Source organism: Bos javanicus, chromosome 11 (genome assembly GCF_032452875.1).
Source record: "Bos javanicus breed banteng chromosome 11, ARS-OSU_banteng_1.0, whole genome shotgun sequence".
Taxonomy (NCBI): domain Eukaryota; kingdom Metazoa; phylum Chordata; class Mammalia; order Artiodactyla; family Bovidae; genus Bos; species Bos javanicus.
Window position 1 is genome coordinate 100916786 of NC_083878.1, and position 20409 is coordinate 100937194.

At 59.1% G+C, this 20409-nt stretch overlaps 1 protein-coding gene across 1 annotated transcript in view; it reads right to left on the reverse strand.

The window, feature by feature from the left end:
* Positions 1 to 20409, reverse strand: part of FIBCD1 (fibrinogen C domain containing 1) — a 35134-nt gene that overhangs the window by 8907 nt on the left and 5818 nt on the right. Inside the window, exons 2-4 of the mRNA XM_061433855.1 lie at positions 16129 to 16608; positions 10840 to 10999; positions 10292 to 10428 (exon numbers count right to left, since the gene is read on the reverse strand). Coding sequence (XP_061289839.1) covers positions 10292 to 10428; positions 10840 to 10999; positions 16129 to 16608 — 777 coding nt within the window. The remainder of the gene's footprint in view (positions 1 to 10291; positions 10429 to 10839; positions 11000 to 16128; positions 16609 to 20409) is intronic.

Consider the following 20409-nt stretch of genomic DNA (forward strand, 5'->3'; position numbering starts at 1 on the left):
CTGTTCTTCATTTTAATAACATTCTTGATTTGGGAGTCCGGAATCCCATCGGTTAAATTGCTTTGAAATAAGTAGCATGCTGGTCCAGGCCAGAGCTGCCTTGAGTATTTACAGGATCCGCTGACAATCCTGTTCCCCAGCTCGCAGCCCCCCGCCCCCCCTCCGCCCCCAAGCCTTTCTGTCTAACAAGCCTTTTTCTTGCTCATTTGCAGAGGCAGCACTCGCCCCCACCGCCTCCATCTGCGCCCGCGTCTGAGGTGTTAGAGGTTTGCCGCGGCACAGAGCCACCCGATCCATTACTAAGCAGCCGGGCTTCAGCCGCCTGGAACCGCCCTGTGCGGCGTCTGCCCGCAACTGCGGGTCTGTCCGCAGGGCACCGTCCATCACCGCGGCTGCTTGGGCAGCTCTGACGTCAGGTGGCGGGAGGGGAGGGAGGCGGCGACACCTTTTTCCTTTGCTTCGCTACCTTCAGCCCGGCCTGGCCCTGACACGTGAAAGCCCTCAGAAGGGACGCGAGCAGAAGGAAATTCGATCAGGCTCGGAGATCAGAGAGCCGGTGGAGAGCGGGTATTGATGGCTGCGGATTGGGACCCTGAGCACGCGCCCTTTGAAAGGCCTAATCCTGGCAGAAGCTCAGACACTCCCCCGAGAAGGCCTGGACAGCAGAGCCTGTTTCTACAAGAAGAGCCGGGCTGGGGGTGGGGTGGGGGGAGGGCTGCAGGGGCCGAGGAAAGGGGCGGGGCGGGGAGAACAGTGGTTCCCAATCTGGGCTCTACAGCTCGGGTTCTGCCACTTAGAGTGCCAGCCAGTGACGCTGCCTCGCTGAGCCTGTTTCCTCATCTGTAAAATGGGGATCTCAGCATCAAACCCCCCTGACCACTGGCTGTAGATAGCTCAGATTGTTAAAAAACAAAAACAAAAACAAAAACTGCCTGCAATGCAGGAGACCTGGGTTCAGTCCCTGGATGGGGAAGATCCCCTGGAGAAGGGAATGGCAACCACTCCAGTATTCTTGCCTGGAGAATTCCATGGACAGACCAAGGGGTTGCAAGGAGTCGCACAGGACTGAGGAAGTAACACTTTCACCCACAGACAGTCCGCTCAGGGCCTGGCACATGGGCGGTGGTCAGCCCATACCAGCCAAGGAGACCCACAGCCCCAGGACACGGGCCACCAGGGCCTCCCCTCCTCCCTTCTCTCCCGGCCCCCGCCCCAGGCCATATTCCTCCCAGACTTGGGCGTGTCTCCTCCAGAACTGTCCCAGGGGCCTGTCCCAAGTCTATTCCCCCAAATGTCCCACTGAGCACATCCATGTCAGGCACCAGCTGGGAAATCCAAGTCAGGGCCCTTGGGGCAGGGAAACACAGAGTGAGGCCTAGTTGAGGGGATTCCCGCCCAGGCTGGAAGCAGGGCAGATCAGAGGAATAGTGGATGGCCAGAGGGGCTGGCTTCTGGGAGGAGATCCAGGGTGACCCTGGAGCAAGGGCCCATCCTGGCCCCCGCGAGTCCCAATGTGCGGCCCAGGAACATCATTCCTGCCCCCGGGGCCACGCTTGCCTCGCCCACCCTCAGCTCAGCTCCCGGACCTCAGCGAGGAATAAATCACAGAGTAGTTGGTATCATTATTGCCATCACTGTTGTTTTTCCTGTTCCCGCTATTATGAAGTGGAAAGTGGGGGTGTCACGCTTGCAGGCATAGGCAGAACATGAACCCTAGCCGCTGGGACAGACAGACCTGCTTGGGTTGAGAGCTGACCACAGCCGACGCTCAGGCTAAGTTCTCCTTGTCCGGTGCACACACTTCCTTACCCCTACCCCAGGAGCCCGGTTCTGGGTCCCCTGACCCGCCCCACTTTCCATTCCAGGAGATAGAAGCTCGGACACTGGCCAGAAGTCAGGCAGCTATGGGTGCACAGTCTGACTCACCTCTCACTCCGTAGCCTGAGGCCATGCTGGACACCCGGAAATCCGCGTCTCACCACCCACATCCACATGCTCACTTGCTACCCACCAGGGGCGTCCCAAACCTGCCCCCTTGTCTCCTTGCGAGGCCTCTCAGGCCAAGAGCTGATCTCTCAGCATCCTCCCATCTTCAGCCCCGCTTTCCCGCTCCCTTTCCAGGTTGGGTGCCGGTGGCAGGCATGGCCCCGGCTGGGGCTCGGTCTGGGAATGATCAGAGGTGGTGAGCACACGTTCCAGACCACGGGGCCTCCCGGCTGCTCTCCTCCACCTGGGAAGCACCTGCCGTCACTGACAGCAGCAGATGTCTTGACAGTCCGCCGCAGCTCAGAGGTCAGAGCATCGTTTGCCAACACGGGCGCTCTTCCGAGTGGTAACAAACCATGACCGACCCCTTCCAGGGCCGAGACACAGCTGTGGCGCAGTTCCAAAGAAGTGGCTTTTAGACTCTTGGACCGTGACCCAGGGAAATGTAGTTGACATCCTGACACACATATTCACAGCTCTTTGTATCTGAAACAAAAGCTTCCCGAAACGATACTTGTCCTTCAGATGGAGGGGTGTTAATATTTTCCACCCTGTTCTTCTGTTCTATTCCACTCCATTTCATTAAAAAAAAAAAAAACCAAAAAAACAAAAAACCCATGTTGCTCACAACCCATTAAATTGATTTTTCCACCAGCCAATGGATCACGACCTGCAGTTTGAAGTTGTCGGCCTTTGCCATGGGCTGTCTTGATCCCATAGCTCCAACTCTGGGTGACCGAGCATGCTGGGCAATGGCTGGGATCTCAGACTCGGAAGCCCTGGTCTTGCCCTTGAGCTGACCACGGCATGCCATGCGTTCCAGGTCGGCACAGGCCACAGGTCATCCGCAGGTCCTCCTAGGCTCCCAGGAGTGTTTTCTCTAACTCGGGGTTCAGGGTGAACTGCAGTTGTGGCTTCAGATTTTTGGAAACCAGCTGGGCTTTGGGGACCCTGGAGGGCCAGATGTCACCCACTAGAAGGCCTTCAATTACAGAGCAAGGATCAGCCAGACAAGAAGATACAAAGAAGAAAGCAAGGGACTTCCCTGGTGGTCTAGTGGTTAAGACTCCACGCTTTCACTGCCAAAGGCCTGGGTTCAATCCCTGGTCGGGGAACTAAGATTCCCACAGGCTGCTCAGTGTAGCAGGGGGAAAAAAAATAAAAAGACCTCTTGGAACTTCCCTGGTGGTCCAGTGGCTAAGACTCGGCATTCCCAATGCTGCGGGCCCGGGTTTGATTCCTGGTCAGGGAACTAAATCCCCCATGCTACAACTAAAAGGTCCCACGTGCTTCAAGTAAGACCTGGTACAGCTAAATGAAAAAAAGGGGAGAGGCAGGTAAAGGATTGAGGCGTCCACCTCCCCCTCCTCTGTCCCAGCCATGGAACAGGAGTCTCCATTTAGGCACAAAAGGTGGGGGAAAAGTGGGGAAACAAACGATTAATTTTAGGGCTAAAATATCCACTGGCCCAACTCTTGGGGCCTCTCCCTCGGGTTCTGGCTGCAAAGTGATTGATGGAGAAACGCTTCTGCGGCCTCTTGGGCAGATGCCACGAGTGGGAAGACAGACGGGCGCGTTTTTCTGGTACGGATTCTCAGAAGCCAGCCGCCTGCCGCCCGGCATCTTCCAAGTGCCGCTCAGGGAGGCTCTGCCAAGGGAGCGCTGGGCCCACATGGTCCTGCAGATGGTGCCCGGAGGTTTCAAAGGAAGGAGCCGCTGCATTTGGGCGGCAGGAGGGGGTGGGGGGAGGAGCAGAGCGGCCGACTGTCCCCTGTTTGTCAGACAGGCTCCTGGGGCCTGTCTCGCGCTCCACAGGTTCAGTGTCCTCTGGGCCTCTTCCTCCGATAGGCCCCGGCTGATCTCGTTAGCCACGCCGCCCAGAGTGCGGAGACCTCCTGAGAGTCAGGGTCTGGCTCTTTGGTCACCCCAGTGCCTTCAAGGATGATCTCAGTCCTCCCCACCACAGCCCAGGAGGGAGGGGTTCATGCTCCCATTTGACAGATGAGAAGACTAAGGTTTGGAGAGGTGGGGCCACCTCTGCGGAGTAGGAGTGCTTCAGGGCAGGGGCCCACTGAAACCTGAAGTAGGGAGACTGACAGTACACAAAGCTGAGGGTGGCCCAGGGGGGCCCCATGGCTAAGGGGGTGGACGTTGCCCCCCAGGCCTGTGAGCCCCCCATCCCTCCTCATCATAGCTGAGCTGAGCGGGTCCCAGGAAACGCACTGGGCTGGCACCCAGGAGATCCAAGTTCTAGCCAGGCTCCAGCCGAGGGCCATGCGACCATCTGAGTCTTGGTTTCTCTCTTCCGCAAAATGATAGGGTTGCTGCTGCAGACCCCGTGTGGTGTGCCTGGACTGGTGGAGGGACTCAGACTCTCAGAGAGCTCACAGCCCCAGAAGAGAGGGATGCACAAACCAGCAGCCTCAGGGCAGAGCAGCTCCCAATCTGAGGTGTTCTTCTGATCTTCGTGCCTCAGTTTTCTCATCTGTAAAACGGGAATTGTAACAGCTCCAACTCAGCAGCATACGGGTGATGTGGTTAAATGGGCTGGTTGATAAGAGTCCATAAGGGTCACACTTGTTACATTTGTCCGGAGCTCAGAGGAGGATGAGCCACCTGTTGGGATGGTTGGGAGGGTGGGGTCCTAGAGGGCTTCTCGGAGGAGGAGACGTTTGGGTGAACTGCAGATTGAGCAGGGTCTTGGCAGGTGGTCAGAGGAGCTGAGGCGCAAGAGACAGGCACAGGGTGGGTCCAAACACTATGAGGTGGTGGGGGGGGGCGGTCTCTGCCGCCATTGAAGGGTCCCCAGGAGGCAGCATCTGAGATTTTTCCTCAACTCTGATGAAGTTGCTGCGGAAACCAATTACAGGCAGAACTGTGTTGGTTGTGCTCCACCAGCCTTCCCAGGCCTCCTGAGCAGGCGGTGCCGGGAGGAGGGGTGGCAGGCGATGGCAGAGGCGGATTCTTGTCTCTCAAGAACAAAGAACTTAGACGTGGAACAAACGCAGCCCTTCAAAGCTGGCCCCTGGGGATGCTCTGCCGGCTTTCCCAGGAGGCAGCTGCTCCTCCAGTCCTTTCTGGACACCTCTGGGCAGCAGCTCCCAGAGCCTGGGCTTGCTAGCAAGAGCACTATTGCTGGAATAAGGCTGAACTGAGTTCAAATCCTGGCTGTGCCTCTCATGGGTTGTGTGACCTCAGACAAGTCACAGGACCCTTTCTGAGCCTTAGTTCCCCTCTCTGTAAAAAAAAAAAAAAAGAAGGTTCCAACAGGGACTTCCCTGGGGGTCCAGTGGCTAAGACCCCGAGCTCCCCACGCAGGGGCCTGGGTTTGATCCCTGGTTAGGGAACTAGATCCCTCACGGCACGACTCAAGATCCCACAGGTCACAACTAAGACCTGGGCAGACAAATAAATAAATATATATATTTTCAAAGGCCCCATCAGCAACCCCTTTGTCAGCCTTGCAGGGTCACAGTGAAGATGCCATGCAGGAAAAGGTAGGTGTGAGCCCGGTGGGGTCGGGGAGAGGCACGGTATGTCTAACCTCCCTCTTCTTCAGAACCAGCCACCAAAACCCAGAAGGAAGTGGGCCCACTCCTTGTCTGTGACTGCAAATGGTACCCCTGGGCCTGGCGCCCCGCCATGTTTCCCAGGCTTGGCAGGCGGTGGCTGTCGGCTCCAGGCAAACAGCGCTCAGAGCTGCCATTTATCAGATGCTGAGGCGCCGGGCTGAGCTCCACGTGTACCCCTCCACCTCGTCTACGTTCAAAGTTTGAAAAATCCTAAACGCTCCCAGCGGATCACTCATGGACCAGAGGGGTGCCGTCAGCAGTGGACGTGGTCATTACTAGCGTGCGCTTGGAGGACTCCCCCGGAACACTGGGGAGCTGGGTGACAGCCACTGACGTCACAGCAGGTCTCCTCCTGCCTCCGCAGCCCCTGGGACACAGGGAGGAGACCGCACCCTGGTGGACCCCCAGGTCCTGCTAGGCAGCGCCCCTAGTGTGTCCCACAGCAACACCCCCCCATCACCTGCATCCTGGCATCCTGGCTGAGGCTGGGAGCTTTCATCTCTCCTGAGCCTGATCCCCTGCTGGGCTGGGCTCTGTTCAGGGGTTCAGCTCCTTTGATGTCTTCCCAGTAAGAGAAGGATTTTCCTCAGCCTGGGGAGCACAGGTAGGGAGGGAATGGACACGGTAGGAGGGGAGGTTTGCTCTCGCAGTGGAGCCAATTAGAGGCCCGTCTGAGCCAGCTGACCCTGCACGGCAGTAAAAATGCCTGGCAGAGAACGCAGGCTCGGGCACTCGGCTGGTGGGGCCGGGGGAAAGCTGGCGGCACCGTGGATCTGAGCGGGGGGCGCAGAGCAGAGTCAGTCCTGTTGCAGGTCCCCGCGGTAGGAGACGCTGAACTGGACCTGATTTCTTGACCTCGACTGGTGATTATGCAAAGATGAGGGCTTGGCAATCAGGCCGGCTGGCAGCTCTGCTGAAGCAACCCTGGTGGGGACAAGGCTGTGTCCCCGGGGCCGAAGGGCAGGACAGTGGGGGATCCAGCCTGCAGACGCTGGCTGGACCCTCCCTCCAACCACAAAACCCGAACCGGGCCCTGGGCCTGGTCACCCTGTTCCCCAGCCCTGAAAGGTGGCCACGTAACACACAAGGGCCACCCCACAGGCCAGATGAGGAAGGGGACATCCCAGAGGGAATGTGACCTTTCCAGTCTCTCAGGGCCCCGGGGATGAGCTGGAAACGGCTGCTTCATCCCACGAATCGCCCTTCCAAATGAGGAAATTTGGCTTCTGTTTTTAACACATCTTCCTCCTCTTTAAAAACACCGCTTGGGATTCCCCCAGTGGTACAGCAGTGACGACTCTTCCTTCCAATGTAGGGGGCGTGGGTTCGATCCCTGGTCAGGCAACTAAGATCCCACGTGCTGTGGGGTGCAGCCAAAATGGTAAAAAATAATGAAAGACACTTTGACTATAAGATCCTACAGGGCAGAGCCAGTTCTTCTGTTCTCAGGGAATCCCTAGGCTCAGCAAGGACCCTTGGTGCCCCTCCCTCTTCCTCTGCCCCTGCCCCACAAGTGAGCAGCCTGTGGGGGATTCTGATGGCCCCCCCACCATGAAGAGCACTACTTTATTCCCATTTAACAGATGAGAAAAGTGAGGTTCCAAGAGGGGAAGTTATGCTGCCAGAAGATGCCAATGGTTACCCATCCGGCAAGTATTTAGGAGCACAGATGGTATGGAAGCACCATGTGGATGCCTGAGCTACAGGGGCCACCAGGTGCCCAGCTGCCCCCTGCAGAGCTCTAGCCTGGTGGGGACACAGACGGACAACCCGTGACAGGTGCAGAAAGGGAGCATGAGTGGGGGACCCGGGAGGACTCTCAAATGACCCAGCGACCAAGCTGGGCCCCTTGCCCAGGGTCACAGGTGAGCAGGGGCAGACTGTGCATCCTGCCTTCCTCCTCCTTTTGCGGGGCGGGTGTCGGTGGGGTGCACGGGGCAGGGTCAGCAGTGGCCTGGCTGATCAGCTTGACCCCGTGTGGCCTGGGTCACTGGTCAATGATGAGTGTGTAGAGGGGCTGGGGCTCCTCCAGGGCCAGTGAGCAGAGAGGCCACCTTGAGGCCTGTGTCCCCCTGTCCCTCGACCTCATTCCCACATGGCGACTCCCACGCCCTTTGCAAGGGTTCAAGGCCCCTGCAACCCCAGCTCCTAAGCTGCTCGCACACTCTCCACCTTGGCTCCACATCTCTGGGTCACTCCCTCCCAAGAGCCCACCGTGCCCCCAGGGAGAAAGCCAGACTCCTATAGCATCTGCAAAACCACGCTAACCAGGCCGTGCCTGCTTCCCAACCCGTGCCCGGCCCCCCGAGGGCTACGCCAGCAGAACGGAGCCACCATGGTCCCAGAACAAGCCCTGCCCCACTCCGTGCCACCCCCGCACGTGTTCCCTTTGCCTGGACATTGTTCTCACCTCATCTCCCTGTGCCCCAACCTCCCAGTCCAGGAGCCTCTCTGGCCACCCCAGGCAGGGTAAGGGGGCTCTCCTCTGGGGTCTCCCTGGACCCCTAGCCCTGCAGCCTCCATACAGGTTGGCTGACTTGTCTAGCTCCCTGCAAGGCTGGCACCTTGCTGCGGAATCCTCTGGCCCATGGTTGGCACCCCATAGTTGAGCCATAAAGTGACAAGTGACACCGTTGACAGTTGGTTCCACGAACTTGCATGAGGCTGGGCTGCTTATTTGCCAGGTGCGTGCATGCTGAGTCACTTCAGTTGTGCCTGACTCTTTGCGACACTGTGGACTGTGGCCAGCCAGGCTCCTCTGTCTGTGGGATTCTCCAGGCAGAAATGTTGGAGTGGGTTGCCATGCCCTCCTCCAGGGGATCTTCCCGACCCAGGAATTGATGAACCTGCATCTCTTATGTCTCCTACATTGGCAGGCAGATTCTTTACCACTAGCACCACCTGGATGACCTTGAACAAACCTCTTGCCCTCTCTGAGGCTGCCCTGTGGGTCTCCAGGGGTTGGAGGAGGGCTGGAAAAGTGCCAGCAGGGCCACAGTATATAAAGTGTAAAGTGCCCCTAGGCAAACAGGGATGCTGCCTGCCAACCTCTTGCAGCTCCGGCTCTCTGAGAAGCAGGTTCTGGTTGGTGTGTCTGGCCCCAGGCACCCTGTCCCCGAGTGTTGGCACTCGAGGCCCGGCAGTTTGGACATGGAGCCTAAATGAGGATGGATGGTATTCGGGTCCGGCAAAGCAGCAGCCAGCTCCCTCCCAAACAGCAATTGAGTTTCCGAGAGATTCCGTGCGGCAGAGAGGTGATCCTGACAGACGCCCAGAGGTATCCGGGAAAAGATTGCTTTTGACGGAAGCCCAAATGGATATTAACGTCTGTGGGCCTCGCTAGCCCTTCTCTGCTGAGAATGGCCTTTCTTCCAGGCTGGCTGATCCAGATGTCTGGGCGGGAGGGCTGGGCAGACCTGTGCACCTCATCGACTCCCCTCTAATCGCCCCCGAAGCCCAGGCCCAAGAAATTACTCGCCTCCCAACCCCAACCCTGACTGACTTCCCAGGAGACTGGCTTCCACTCCACCCGAGTGGAAGATGCATGGTCTGGGCCGGCATCTTGGTCTTTCATTAAGCCTGTCCTAACCCTTAACTCTGATTTCTGGGCTCTGGCTGGTGTATCAGAGCTGTTCTGCCCGCCGAGGGGGTCCCAGAGGTGGAGGCCATAACTCAGATGCTCTGAGATAGGAAAACAAAAGTGCTTTTAGGCTCAGATGTGAGTCCAGTGCATTTAAACGCTCCTCTCTCCGGAGCTTGTAGGGATATTTAGAAGAATGTTTGTCTTGGGGTCCTCGGGGGGCTCTCAGCGGCTCTCACACCAGCTCCTGATGGCAGCTCTGCCCTCCGAGAGCATCCGCTTGGGCCCTGCCCACCTGCCTCACTCGGGCCTCCCCGTCTCACCTCCTGCTCCATTTGGCCAACCCCCCTGCCCTCACCCTTGTATGCCAGCATGCACCCCCAGGCGTTTTAGTTTTGTGGCTACATTCCCCCTGCAAAGCCAGAGTTGAGGACTTGCGGCGCAGACCAGGGGAGACCTGTGTGTCGACCCTGCTGTAGAAGGGGCTTCTCCGCTGTCCGATCAGGAGACCTCCAGGTCTTCAAACCAGGGCCTCTGCCCCGCCACGCCACCTCCTCCTTCTCTTGGCCCCGGGGAGGTCTCGGGCCACCTGTGGCTCTCACCCTTCCCTTTCCATTGCTCCCAATTCCCATCAGGGCAGGAATCAGGAGGTGCAAGGAGATGGCGACAGCCCTTCGCCAGGAGACCCTGGTGGCGGGGGGGGCTCTCTGCTCACAGCAACTGTGCTGCTCCTTGTGTCTCCTGCACACGCACCGTCTACTGAGTAACTGAAAACCTCCGCCCTCACATTAGCAGCCGTTAGTTCCAGGACCCAATCTCAGCAACCCCCACCCCTCCAGAACCACTGTCCAGGGTGGGGGCGGGGGCTGCAGGCTCAGGGAGTGGAAGGCGGCTCCACTCAGACATGGGGATCTGACACCTGCTCCCAAGTGGCCCCCACGTGTCAGCACATGCCCCCCACTTGCCCTGTGGAGGCTTTGGTGAGATTACGGGCAGGTTTGTGATGGCTGGTGAGCCTCTGGGCAGGGCCAGGCAGAGCACCCCGGCTCACGTGCACAGCCTCCTGGGTCACCCCAGCATCTGCCCCGACCATCTGCAGGGCCCAGAGGAGGCGGGGCCTGGCCCAGCCGGCCGCACACTCGGGGAGACTCACTGTCCAGCCGCCTCCATCTGTGCGCATGTCGCAGTAGACCTGGAAGCCGGCGGGGTCGTGTGTGGGGAAGACGGAGTAAACGCCGTCCTCCTGCTGTCCGCTCAGGAGGACGTCCAGACAGTCACGTGGCCGAGAGCCTGAGACAGGGAAGGCCGTCAGGGCACTGGGCCCCGCACCCACGTTCCTCCCCTCTCTCCTGTGTCCCTGGGTCTCTGACTTGTCTGTCCAGCAGTGTCAGGTGGGCTCCAGAGCACTGGCCTTGGGGGCAGACTGTGGCTCTGCCTCTCCCTTGGTGGATGTGGTGAGTGAGCACCCTCTCTGAGCCTCAATTTCCTCATCTGGAAAATGGGTGCAGTGAGCTCCACCTCATCGGGCAGGGAGAGGGGTCAACAGGAGGGTATAGGTAGGGTGCTCAGGGCTGCCCGGCAGCAGGAAGTCCTCGGCACACAGAAGCAGTGTAGCCTTGTCAGTGGGGCAGGTGGGGGACGTTGTGGGAATGAACCTGGGCACCCAGGTCATGCAAGGAAGGCAGTCCCCACCTCACTCACCGTTGGCGCAGCCGCGGGGCCGCGATCCCCTGGCAGGTGCCCTCTGAAGGTCAGCCTTGACGTGGGGTCGGGCCAGCCCCCGGTCCCTCTGCAGGGCGTCCAGGACATCGCTGACCGAGTTCACCAGGTGAGCCATGTGGCCTTGGCTCTCAGAGAGAAGCTGTGGGGCACAGAGGTGGGTGGAGCTCTGGGTGGGTGGAGTTCCGGGTGGGTGGGATTCCGGGTGGGTGGGGCACTGGGTGGGTGGAGCTCCTGGTGGGTGGAGCATTGGGTGGGTGGAGCTCCTGGTGGGTGGAGCATTTGGTGGGTGGAGCTCCTGGTGGGTGGAGCACTGGGTGGGTGGAACTCCTGATGGGTGGATCGCTGGATGAGTGGAGCTCCTGGCGGGTGGGGCCCCAGGTGGGTGGAGCTCCTGGTGGGTGGGGCTCCAGGTGGGAGGGGTTCCTGGTGGGTGGGGCCCCAGGTGGGTGGAGCTCCTGGTGAATGGAGCCCTGGGTGGGTGGAGTTCCGGGTGGGTGGGGCTCCTGGTGGTGGGGCCCCAGGTGGGTGGAGCTCCTGGTGGGTGGGGCACTGGGTGGGTGGAGCTCCTAGTGAGTGGAGCACTCGGTGGGTGGGTCGCTGGATGGGTGGAGCTTCGGGTGGATGGGGCTCTGGGTGGGTGGGGCCCAAGGTGTGGAGCTCCTGGTGGGTGGAGCACTGGGTGGGTGGAGCTCCTGGTGGATGGTTTGCTGGGTGGGTGGAGCTCCTGGTGGGTGGGGCTCTGGGTGGTGGGGCCCCAGGTGGGTGGAGCTCCTGGTGGGTGGAGCACTGGGTGGGTGGAGTTCCGGGTAGGTGGGGCTCCTGGTGGGTGGGGCCCCAGGTGGGTGGAGCTCTTGGTGGATGGAGCCCTGGGTGAGTGGAGCACCCGGCAACACCTCTGGCGCACACATACTAGTCCTCAAGGTGGAGGCACTCCCCTGGTGCAAGCCCCTGATTTACTCTGGCCGCCGCCCACGGCGGTTTCAGCCCCGGTGTGCAAAGGAGGGGGCTCAGGTGGGAGGGGACACCTGTGCCGCTGCTGCCTGCAGGCCCCGTCCTTCATCCATTTCTGTGCCTTCAGCCCAGCTGAGCTGACTAAAGGAGACCCCGCTGTTCAAATCCCAGCTCACCCACTTGCCAGTTACACGGCTGCAGGTGAGTGATTAACCCAGCCTTGAGATGGGGCTAACCTAGCCTCCCTGGCCCAGCTGTCTTGGGGATCAGTCACAGCGTGCGGCCCCCAGCAGGGACTCAGCACTCAGCACCTGGGTGCCTGCCTCAGTATGGGAATTCATGAGGCACCTTCCAGATTACAAAACACCTTCACTCAACATCTCTTCTTATTGCCCAGCAAGGCTACAAAGCAGGGGTGCTGGGTCTGCACTCCACAGGTGGGACCCTGGAGGCCTGCACCACCCCATGAGAACCCGGCTTTGACTTTCCAGGGCTCTCTGATGTCCACCCCTTCACCTGACCCCATAGCAGTGCCAGGTGGAAGGGCTTGAGGTGTCATCCCTTATTACAGATGGGGAAACTGAGGCCCAGAAGGGGAGGTCCCTGTGGGGGACACACTCAGGCCATGACCCGCGGGCTGACTGGCAGGAAAGGAACCCAGGGCTGTGCCATCGTGCAGGGAGCCTAAGGTGGGGGCAGGCCGGGCGGTGATTTGGACCCAGGCTCTGGTGTTGATTCTGAGTTTTGGCTCAGGACCCTCCTCCAATCACTTTCAAATAACCCTGGAAGGGTAACCAAACCCCTTTCACATTACTCTCCTCCCCACGAACCACCGCAGTGGGCCCTGTTTTCTGGGGAGGGGGGAAGGTTCACGACAGCATGTGTTCAGTCTTCCTTCTCGATTTGTACCATCCCCACTGTGATTTCGGTCCAGAGGTTTGGGGCTCAGTTAGTGCAGCTCTGTTCCACCTGGGGTCTCTCGGTTGTGCCTTCTGTGGTCTGTCACCTCCCCACCCCAGGGCTCCAGGGGGAGGGAGGCAGGGTCACGGGCAGACTGCAGCCAGCCAGTGAGCATGCAGCTTGCTGGGTCTTTACACACCGAATCTGTCACTGGCCAGATAATAGCTCGTTCGAGGAAGGGAAATAGAAATATACAGTGCCAGCAGTTCACAAAATATGATTCTCGGCTTGTCCGGGAGCAGGGGCCCGACAATGCTTTTAGTTTCCTTGTCAGTTTCCCCTCTGCTGAGCAGGTGATTCAGTGGGGGCTCAGGCCCGGGGAACAGGCACCCAGATGGGTGGAGAGAGCATTGAGGCGGGGTGGCAGCTTTCTCCTGGGGTTTTATTGCAGTGTCCTGGAGACAAGCCCCATTGGAGGAGCCCTGCGGTGGGATGCAGGCAGCCCCAGGGAGCAGGGGTAGGGGGCGGCCCTGCAGGATGTAAGCAGGAAAGATCACCGAGCCCATCGGTTCAGTCAAATCTGTACTGCCCATCCTTCTGTGACGAGGCAGACACACTCGAGAAACTCAGGCACGGCCAGCTCTTGCTAACGGGCAAGGAAGACCTCAGTTTAAACCAGCAAATGATTAAAGTTGAAAATGTACATAAAAACATGCCCCGAATTAATGGGGAAAGTCAGTCCCTGCTCGCTGAGCCGCACAGCTGCATTCAAGAGGACTTGGCGACTTTCAGAGGCAGTGAAATCGGAGCTGCTGCTTCCAGCACTTCTCAGTTGTTGGAGCTTAAACAAGTCGCTTTGCCACACTGAGCCTCAGTCTGCCGCTCCGAAGAATGGGGATAACGATTCCCTCCACTTCCTGGGCTTCCCCTGTAGCTCAGCAAGTAAAGAATCTCCTGCAATGTGGGAGACCTGGATTCAATCCCTGGGTTGGGAAGATCCCCTGAAGAAGGGAAAGGCTACCCACTCCAGTATTTTGCCCTGGAGAATTCCATGGACTGTATAGTCCAAGGGGTTGAAAGAGTCAGACTTTCACTTTCACTTCACCACCTCCTGGGGCTATTGTACTACAAAGTGCTGATTACACACAGTGTGGACCAAAAAAAAGGTTTTCAGTGGTGGCTCCCCATAGGCTGAAACTTCAGTTTACAAAGTTTCTACCATCATAATAAAAGAAGTGGGAATGTGTAGACAACATCTCTCACGTGCCACACGCCCACCAGGCCCAGTACAGCTATGAGTGACAGCATCCTACTGGGCATGGACCGTGCTAGCCCCATGTTACTGGTGAGGAGGGCAGTGCCCTGCCCAGAGAGGGCACTGGAGGTGCTCAGGGACGCACAGCTGGTCCTCGGTGAAGCCTTGACTCTACTGACTCAAACCGTGAGGGCAGGAACACTCAGCTCTGCTGCTCCTGGGCCAATGGGTCTTAGACACCTGTGCATCAGTGCACAGGAGTCACCCAGGTGCTTGTCGACCTGCTGGGACCCGGGGGTTTGGGGGTGAGGTTCAGGGACACGCCTTTTAATGAGCAGCTCTGGTCACTCCAACAGGGAGTGCCGTGGGCATTCCTCTGAGAAGCCCAGGTCTCGGGCTGACAGCGGAGGGTCTGGGAAGCTCGTAGAAGGGGAACTAGGAGCTATGGCAACACAGCTCTGCAAGACACATGGTCTCTGAAATCACCTTGAGTCTGTGGGAAATGAGTCAAATTAAACATTCTTGTGAGAAGTGAATATATCAGGTGAGCTGAGGCAGTGCTGGGCCCCAGAAGAGCCATTAGTCTTCCGGGGATGGCTTTAGGCCTCCATGCAGGTGAGCGGGTGGGAGGCCCAGGGCTCCCACCCAGTCCCCCGCCCCTGCCCTGAAGGTGAGCATTTGCGGGCAGGCCAGGCTGTCCAGGGCTGAGCCACGGGGAGAGCAGAGTGAGGCGCCCAGATGCCCCAGAAAGTCTGGAGGTCTCCCCGAGTCCTGAGGATGAGGGGCAGGGCCGCTGCAGATGGAGGGGCAGCAGGAGGGCAGCTGAACATCCCCCCAGGATGGGGAGGCCGCTTCCCCATCAGTCACCTAGACAGGATGACGAGGACTGTAATTTCTCCAGCTGCAGCCTTTGGGGGAGGGAAAAGGCCCGTCACTCTTGAGCTGGTGAGTGACCAAATGCCTGGCCATCTCACATGTCCGGAATGGGCTGGATCCATGGCAGGGGTGGGGCTCGCCTCCCAGTCCCTAAGGACCTAAGTCATGGGGGTGGGGGATGGGCAGCAGCAGGGTAAAGGCTGGAGGCTGGGCAATGCTCCAGAGGCCAGATGCCAGGCCTGACCTGGCCGCTGTGCACAAGCATGTGGTGAGTCGCTTCAGTCGTGTCTGACTCTTTGTGATGCCATGGGCTATAGCCTGCCAGGCTCCTCTGTCTAGGGGATTCTCCAGGCAAGAATACTGGCATGAGTTGCCATGCCCTCCTCCAGGGGATCGTCCCGACCCAGGGATCAAACCTGTGTCTCTTATATCTCCTGCATTGGCAGGCGGGTTCTTTACCACTAGCGCCACCTGGGGAGACCTGGCCACTGTACCCCGGACAAATCACTGCTCCGCTCAGGCCCTTAGTTTTCTCTTCTGGAAAACAGCAGAGGGCCAGTGAGCTGATCCTGAACCATGATTCTATGAGGGGGAAGATTCTTGCTGGTGCTGCAAGCATGGTCAGTGTTAGAAACCCTTCACCCAGATCCACCTGGTGCTTGCTGGGACCTACCTGGCTGGGCTCTGGTGGGGGCTGGAGTGGGGCGGAGGTGTTGGGGACACACTAAGGGTCTGGTTGAGCTCTTCAGTTGGTCCCCCCTTCCCTGGAAGGCTGTGGGCATCAAATGGCAGTGGATGGGGTGACCTGGCGGAGGGGGTACGGCTCTCTCTGGCCACATGGCACAGCCGAGGGTGTGGGGGCTTGCCACTGGGCACCACATGACCGTGAACTTCTATTAGCCTGATGACCTTGAACTTCTATTAGCCTGATGGAGGCCACATCCTGCCTCTCCTGTGTCCACTGGCACGGGAGCACCTGGGAAGCCCCTCCAGGCCTGGATTTGACTCGATGGATGGATTTGACTGATGGAAGGACCACTGCATGCCATGGAGATTACACTAACACCCAGGTCACCAGGATGGCCGCACGAGCTGTGTGACCTTGGGTGAGACTCTCACCTCTCTGAGCCTCATCTGCTTGTCCACAGACAGGAATCACAACAGCCCCTGGCCCTGGGACGGAGTGACGCTGAGGGCACCAGGCACTCAGCAGGGCCAGCAGGTGGTGGCAGCCACCCCACCCACCCCTGCCCAGACCCCGAGGGAGGCACAGACCCCCACCTTACCTGGATGAGGCGGCCCTGCTCGCTCTGCAGGGCGCTGAGCCCCTGGCCCAGGGCGCCGTGCCCCTTCCGCAGCCCAGAACACTCGGCCTGTAGCTCCGAGGCCCGGGCGAGCAGCCGAGGGAGCTGGTCCGCCAGCGTGTCCAGCAGCTCCTGCTCCTGCTCACCCGGCAGCCGCGGCTCGGCCTGGCGCTGGCTCAGTGCCTGCAGCACGGAGGCCTGGGCGCCCTCCAGGCGGGCGAAGCCGTCGGCGAGGTCAGGGCACCGCGGGTCAATGAGGATGCTGAGGCGCGAGCTGTCGGCCCTGTCCACGGTGACCAGCGCGCTGTTGGCCCCAGCCGGCCCGGTGCTGACGACGGGCGGGGGCGCCGTGCCGGGCACGCGGGCGTGGTTCAGGAGCAGCACAGCACCGGTGACCGCCACAGCCAGCAGCACGGCGAGGGACAGCAGCACGGTACACAGCACGCAGCTGCAGCTCGGCCGCTGCGGGCCAGCCCGGGCGCATGGACGCAGAGACGGACAGGGACAGACGGGAGAGAGAAGGAACAGCGTCAGGGGCAGACCCGGGCCTCCGGCTCCAACCCTCGGACGGGGCCCTCTGCCCTTTGTGAAGCCTGGACGAGCCTCCTTCTGGGGCATGAGGGAGGGGAGTCTTGGAAAAACAGCCCCAGAAGGGAGACAGAGAAACCAAAGACGGTGAGCTCGAGACAGCAAGAGAGGCAGGGAGACAGAGATGGGGATGGCGACAAGAGGAACCAGGGCAGAGAGCCAGGAGATAGAGGGACAGTCCCTTCTCCCTCGCTGCCCCTGCCCCAGGTGGGCACATCGCCCCACATGGAGCCCTCCCAGGTCTAGTAAAGGCGGGCGGGAGGTGGACTCCCACTCTGCAGCCAGACAGGCCAGGCTCAGGTCCCCAAGCTGTCATTTTCTGCAGAGTGACCTTGAGTGAAGGTCTTTGCCTCCCTGAGCCTCGGTGTCCTCATCTGTGAAATGGGGGCAATGATGACTCGCCTACCCCATAGGCAGGCGCCTGATGCCATGCACACTTGGGAAGGGGGAGCTGCGATGGTGACACAGCGATGCTGCAAATCATCGCGCTGTCTCAGTGGAATGGATGCCTTGGGGTCATGGGCTGCTGTCACTGACGGTCTTTTCAACCCAGAGCACCCACACCCCGCGTCCTGAAGCCACTGCAGGCCCACGAGTCTGCCATGAGTCCCCAGGCCGGGGATGGCCTCCCGAGCACCTCCCCACCCCCTTTCCTCTCCTGCCTGCCCTTCCTTCCTCCCCCTCTTTCACAAAGCACCCCCGCCACCCCCTGGACCCAGTACAGCTTGTAATTAAAGGAGGCACCGTGATGGAGCACAAATCCAGACTCACTGGCCCGCATCACTCACGGCCCAAGGGAAGCCTGCAGAGCAATCACAGCCTTTGACACACGGGGACACTGAGGCCCAGAGAAGGCCAGGGGCTTGCCCACGGTCACCCTGCAGATGAGAAGCTGGGCTCGGACTGGACCCCCCACCTCCCGCCTCTTCCCGGGGCCAGGAATGTCCAAGCGCTGAATTTGCCCCACATTTTCAACTTTCTGAATCCAAGAGGCATCTTTAAATGAGTTAGTATATTAAAGCACTTGGAGCCATGCCTGGCATACTGTGTTTGCGCAATAAATATTAGCGGCTTTTATTATCTCGTGATCAATGTGCACAGAGCATCTGGAGGTGTCGGGTTTTTTATTTTCCACCCAAAGTGCTATTTCTGTGTCACTGATGCTAGAATGTCCCTTCCCCCCCTTTTTTTTATCTCCATATCTCAACATCTCTGACATATGGGAGGATCTTACAATTGTGATTGACAACTTTCTTTCTTGGTGATACATAAAGTAGCCTCTAGGGACGTCCCTGGTGGTCCAGTGGTTAAGACTCCATGCTTCCACTGCAGGGGGTGCAAGTTTGATCTCTGGTCAGAGAACTAAGATCCCATGTGCAGCAGGATGCAGCCAAATTAAAAAAAAAAACAGCCTCTTATATACAGTGTTTTTCTATGAGAAAATATGGTAAAGCAAATAGCTACTTTTCCCTAAATTCAAATTCTACAAGTAACTCCTGAATCTCCCATTTGGCACCAGAGGAGGAAGGGGTCAGGGGTCTGTGTTGTTGGAGAGACAAGGGAGAGGGTTCCTTGGCCTGTCCCTGCAGTGATGGGACTCAACATTCTACCCCACCTCTCCCCACACCTGCCCAGACATGCTGGGACTCCACACAGTGGGACAGTTTATTCCAGCCAGACCTGAACACGTCAGCTTCCCTCCGTCAGCTCTACACAGGCTGCTCCCTCGGCCCGGGGCATCAGCCTCCCCTGCTTCTCTTCCACAGCTAAACTCTCTTTTTTCAGGGCTCAGCTAGATGTCACTTCCTTCAGGAAGCCTTCCTAGACTGTTTCCTCAGCCCTCCTCCCAGTTTGGGTGAGGCTCCTCCTCAGTGTTTCCACAGCTCTTGCTCCCGGCTGAAAAATACAGTCATCACCTTTGACTGCATTCATTCACTCAAACATCCATTCAGTATTACCCGGTGTTCCCCCTGAGCCAGCGTCCAAGCCAGTCCCTGAGGGGTAGCAGTGGACAGTCATGCCAGCCTTGCCCGTAGGGACCTCGTGTCCCATGGACTATGACTCTTACCCTCTTTGGGGGCATGGGTCCCCTTGGAGATGATGAAAGCTGTGGATACAAGAAAGCTAGAATTCTGGGGCCTGCAGAGCCCAGATCTAGGAAACCTGCTCTAAACCGTGAGCCCCCCCACTCCCCCAAAAGGCATAGAGCGGCTGGTTGTTGGATGGATGGAGGGCAGGACAGACGGGCTAGGTCATTTCTCCATGACCTTGTTGGCGTGGGAGGAGGTGAAGGCCCTGGGACCCATGGTGCGTGGCAGGGCAGAGGACCATGACCTCCATGCTGAGCCCTGTGCCCACCCAGGATGGCCTGGCACAGAATGAAGTTTGCCTCCAGGCTGCCCCAACCCTGCCACAAGTCAGCAGGATCCACAGGGGCGGGCATTGCATCATCACCGCTATTACTTGAGTTTATGCTGTGTTCCCACCAGTGAAACCTCCAAACATCCCCTTGTTGAGGTTGGTTACATTTTGCAGATGGGAAAACTGAGGCTCAAAGAGTGAAGAGCCTTGCCCAAGGTCACAGGAGCATGTGAACCCAGGCCTGGGTGACTGGGTTCAAACCCATCGCCCGTTTGTGCGGCTGTTGCTGAGCCATCTGACCACAGTCCTGCCTTGTGGGAAGCCTGGCCCGGGTTTGAAACAAAGCCCTGTGTCAGCCAGTGAGTCCCTGTCAGTCCCCTCCCGGACTCCATCGAGAGACACCTTGCCCCGAGCAGCTCTGAGCGCCGTCCTCCACAGGAGAGCGTTAAGGTCCCCAGCTGGGGAGGCAGAGCAGCCAGCCACGTCCCCCATGTGCATCCCCAGGTCCTCTTGGGCATCTGCTTCCACCCAGGCCCTTGGTCCCTGGCGGGAAGGCCAAGGGTGCAGAGGGGGCGCGCTGCAGAAGGCTGCAGGGGGTCCCCCGAGGGGCAGGGGGATGCCGGAGCCTGGAGATGAAACCGGCCACTCAGCAGAGGAGAACCAGTCTTCAGAGATCACCTTAAACGTGAAGTGCTGTTCGCTTTTATAGGCTGCAGTTTACGTGCCTTGCAAAGAAATCTATCCGAGACCATAAGGGGGGCTTCTGGTGCACGCTGCCCAGCGGAGCGTGTGGGGGGCTGGCGTTTAACTCATCAGCCCTTGGCCGGGGCAGAGCAGTGCATGCCTGGGGTCCCCACCTCCCGGGGCAAGGAGCCTGTAGTTTGGGAAGGCATCCCAGGACGGGGGTGGGGGGCATTCGAGGAACCCCAGGGTCTGAGACCTGCTGCTAGTGCTAAACGCCTGTGCAAGCTTCCGGCTGGGGGGATGTGGCTTCGTCCCCTGCATCAGCCCTAGTGCTGGCCCATGGTCCAAGGCGGCCCAGGACGCCCCAGCCAGGGTAGGACATGGTGGGCTCACGCCAGGGGAGGCAGGAGGAGAAAGCCCCGGAGCTGCCTCATTAGAGGGGTGGTATGTGTCCCGACTGCCTCCTCTGAGTCCCCAGCCTCCAGGGATGGCCACGGGGTCTGGCTGAGACTAAGAGAAGGAAGGGCTCACGGCTACAGTGCTCTGCCTGCACTGCACCTCACTTCTTGTTTTTTTTTAAGGCCATACTGCGCAGCATGTGAGATCTTAGTTCCCCAACCAGGGATTGAA